This window comes from Myotis lucifugus, unplaced genomic scaffold (assembly GCF_000147115.1).
Source record: "Myotis lucifugus unplaced genomic scaffold, Myoluc2.0 scaffold_110, whole genome shotgun sequence".
In the NCBI taxonomy this organism is placed as follows: Eukaryota; Metazoa; Chordata; class Mammalia; order Chiroptera; family Vespertilionidae; genus Myotis; species Myotis lucifugus.
Genome location: NW_005871158.1, coordinates 1576561 through 1578214, shown reverse-complemented (window position 1 = coordinate 1578214; position 1654 = coordinate 1576561). Strand labels below are relative to the sequence as shown.

At 53.8% G+C, this 1654-nt stretch overlaps 1 protein-coding gene across 1 annotated transcript in view; it reads left to right on the top strand.

The window, feature by feature from the left end:
* Positions 1-177: 177 nt before the first annotated feature.
* Positions 178-1654, top strand: part of BARHL2 (BarH like homeobox 2) — a 5005-nt gene continuing 3528 nt past the window's right edge. Inside the window, 1 exon segment of the mRNA XM_006093169.3 lies at positions 178-793. Within this exon segment, the coding sequence (XP_006093231.1) occupies positions 178-793 (616 nt within the window).

Sequence of the window (1654 nt, the reverse complement as noted above, 5' to 3'; positions counted from 1 at the left end):
GAAAGTCTGGTCGATACTGTCCACCGATGGCCACCTCCCCATATCCTTCCTCCCCTCCCCACTTTTTTTTTTAAGCGGCAACATTGTTTAGTGTTTATTTGTTTTGCGATCGATAGCTTCCTTTGCTTTGTTGGGGCGGCTGCAGAGCGGCGGAGCGGGCGTGGACCTCATGTAGAAATGACAACAATGGAAGGGGCCAGCGGGTCGAGTTTCGGAATAGACACGATTCTGTCCAGTGCCAGCTCGGGCAGCCCCGGCATGATGAACGGAGATTTCCGCCCGCTCGGCGAGGCGAGGACCGCGGATTTTAGGAGTCAGGCCACTCCGTCCCCCTGTTCAGAGATTGATACGGTCGGAACGGCGCCTTCCTCTCCCATCTCGGTCACCATGGAGCCTCCGGAGCCGCATCTGGTAGCCGACGGGCCCCAGCATCACCACCACCTGCACCACAGCCAGCCGCCGCCGCCTCCGCCCGCCGCGGCCCCCGCGCCAAGTTTGCAGCCTTCGCCGCCGCAGCCGCCACCGCCGCCGCAGCCTCCCGCCCAGCATCCGGGCTCGGCCGCCTCAGCCCCCAGGACTTCCACCTCCTCCTTCTTAATTAAGGACATCCTGGGCGACAGCAAACCTCTGGCGGCCTGCGCGCCCTACAGCACCAGCGTCTCCTCGCCCCACCACACCCCGAAGCCGGAGAGCAACGCGGCGCACGAGAGCTTCAGGCCCAAGCTGGAGCAGGAGGACAGCAAAAGCAAGCTGGACAAGCGGGAGGATTCCCAGGGCGACCTCAAATGCCACGGTGAGTCGCGCTGCCTCGGCTGCCCCGGTCGTCCGGCGTCTCCTGCGGGTTCCCCGTCACCCCTGCGGTCTCCCGCAGATTTCTCTGATGGGGAGCTATTCCGGCATCATCTCGGGCGAGGTCGCCGCCACAGTCCAAACCCGCAAGCGGGAGGGAGGACTCGGCCCAAGTTCTGTTTGTTGTTACAGGTCTACCTCTCAACCCACGCCGCCGACACCCACCTTCTTTCGTGGTTTTACTGGATTTGAATTTATTAGGAAGGGGCCAGCGGCGGAGGTGATCTTACGGGAAAGGACTGGAGGTTTTTTAGGCCAGAGACCTTGTGAGTGGGAATAGGGAGACTGGGAGAGAGAAACGGGCTGAGCTAGTTGGTGTCTTCGGGTGGGATCACAACGTGGTACTTACTATTTAATGAAAATTATTTCATCCCCCCTCCACACCGTATTTTCTAAACACCATCACAGGAATTACCAGACTTAATCAAGGAAGAATCTCCGAGTTGATTAACAGAGCAACTTAAAAAAAAATTAGATCGTGGTTTACATAGGAACGTTCACAAGGTAAAATGTTATCATCAGTTTTTCAGTATTTTTAGAACACCCTTCTTACCCGATGGCCCCAACTGAATAGCTGCATTTTAGGAAGATTTCTGACTCTTTATTAGAAATTGGGGGGTAGAATTTATAAAAGTAAAATTTATGGAATTGAATTTATCTATTTTTGTAAAATCAGAAGATGACAATTGAAATTGTCTTTCAACTCCCTTTTTCATTTATTTCCCCAGACAACTTCATAAGTGTTCTGGTCTTTATGGCAACAAGACTTTTAACATAAAAGGAAAGTTTTTCCCCCCTTACTAAG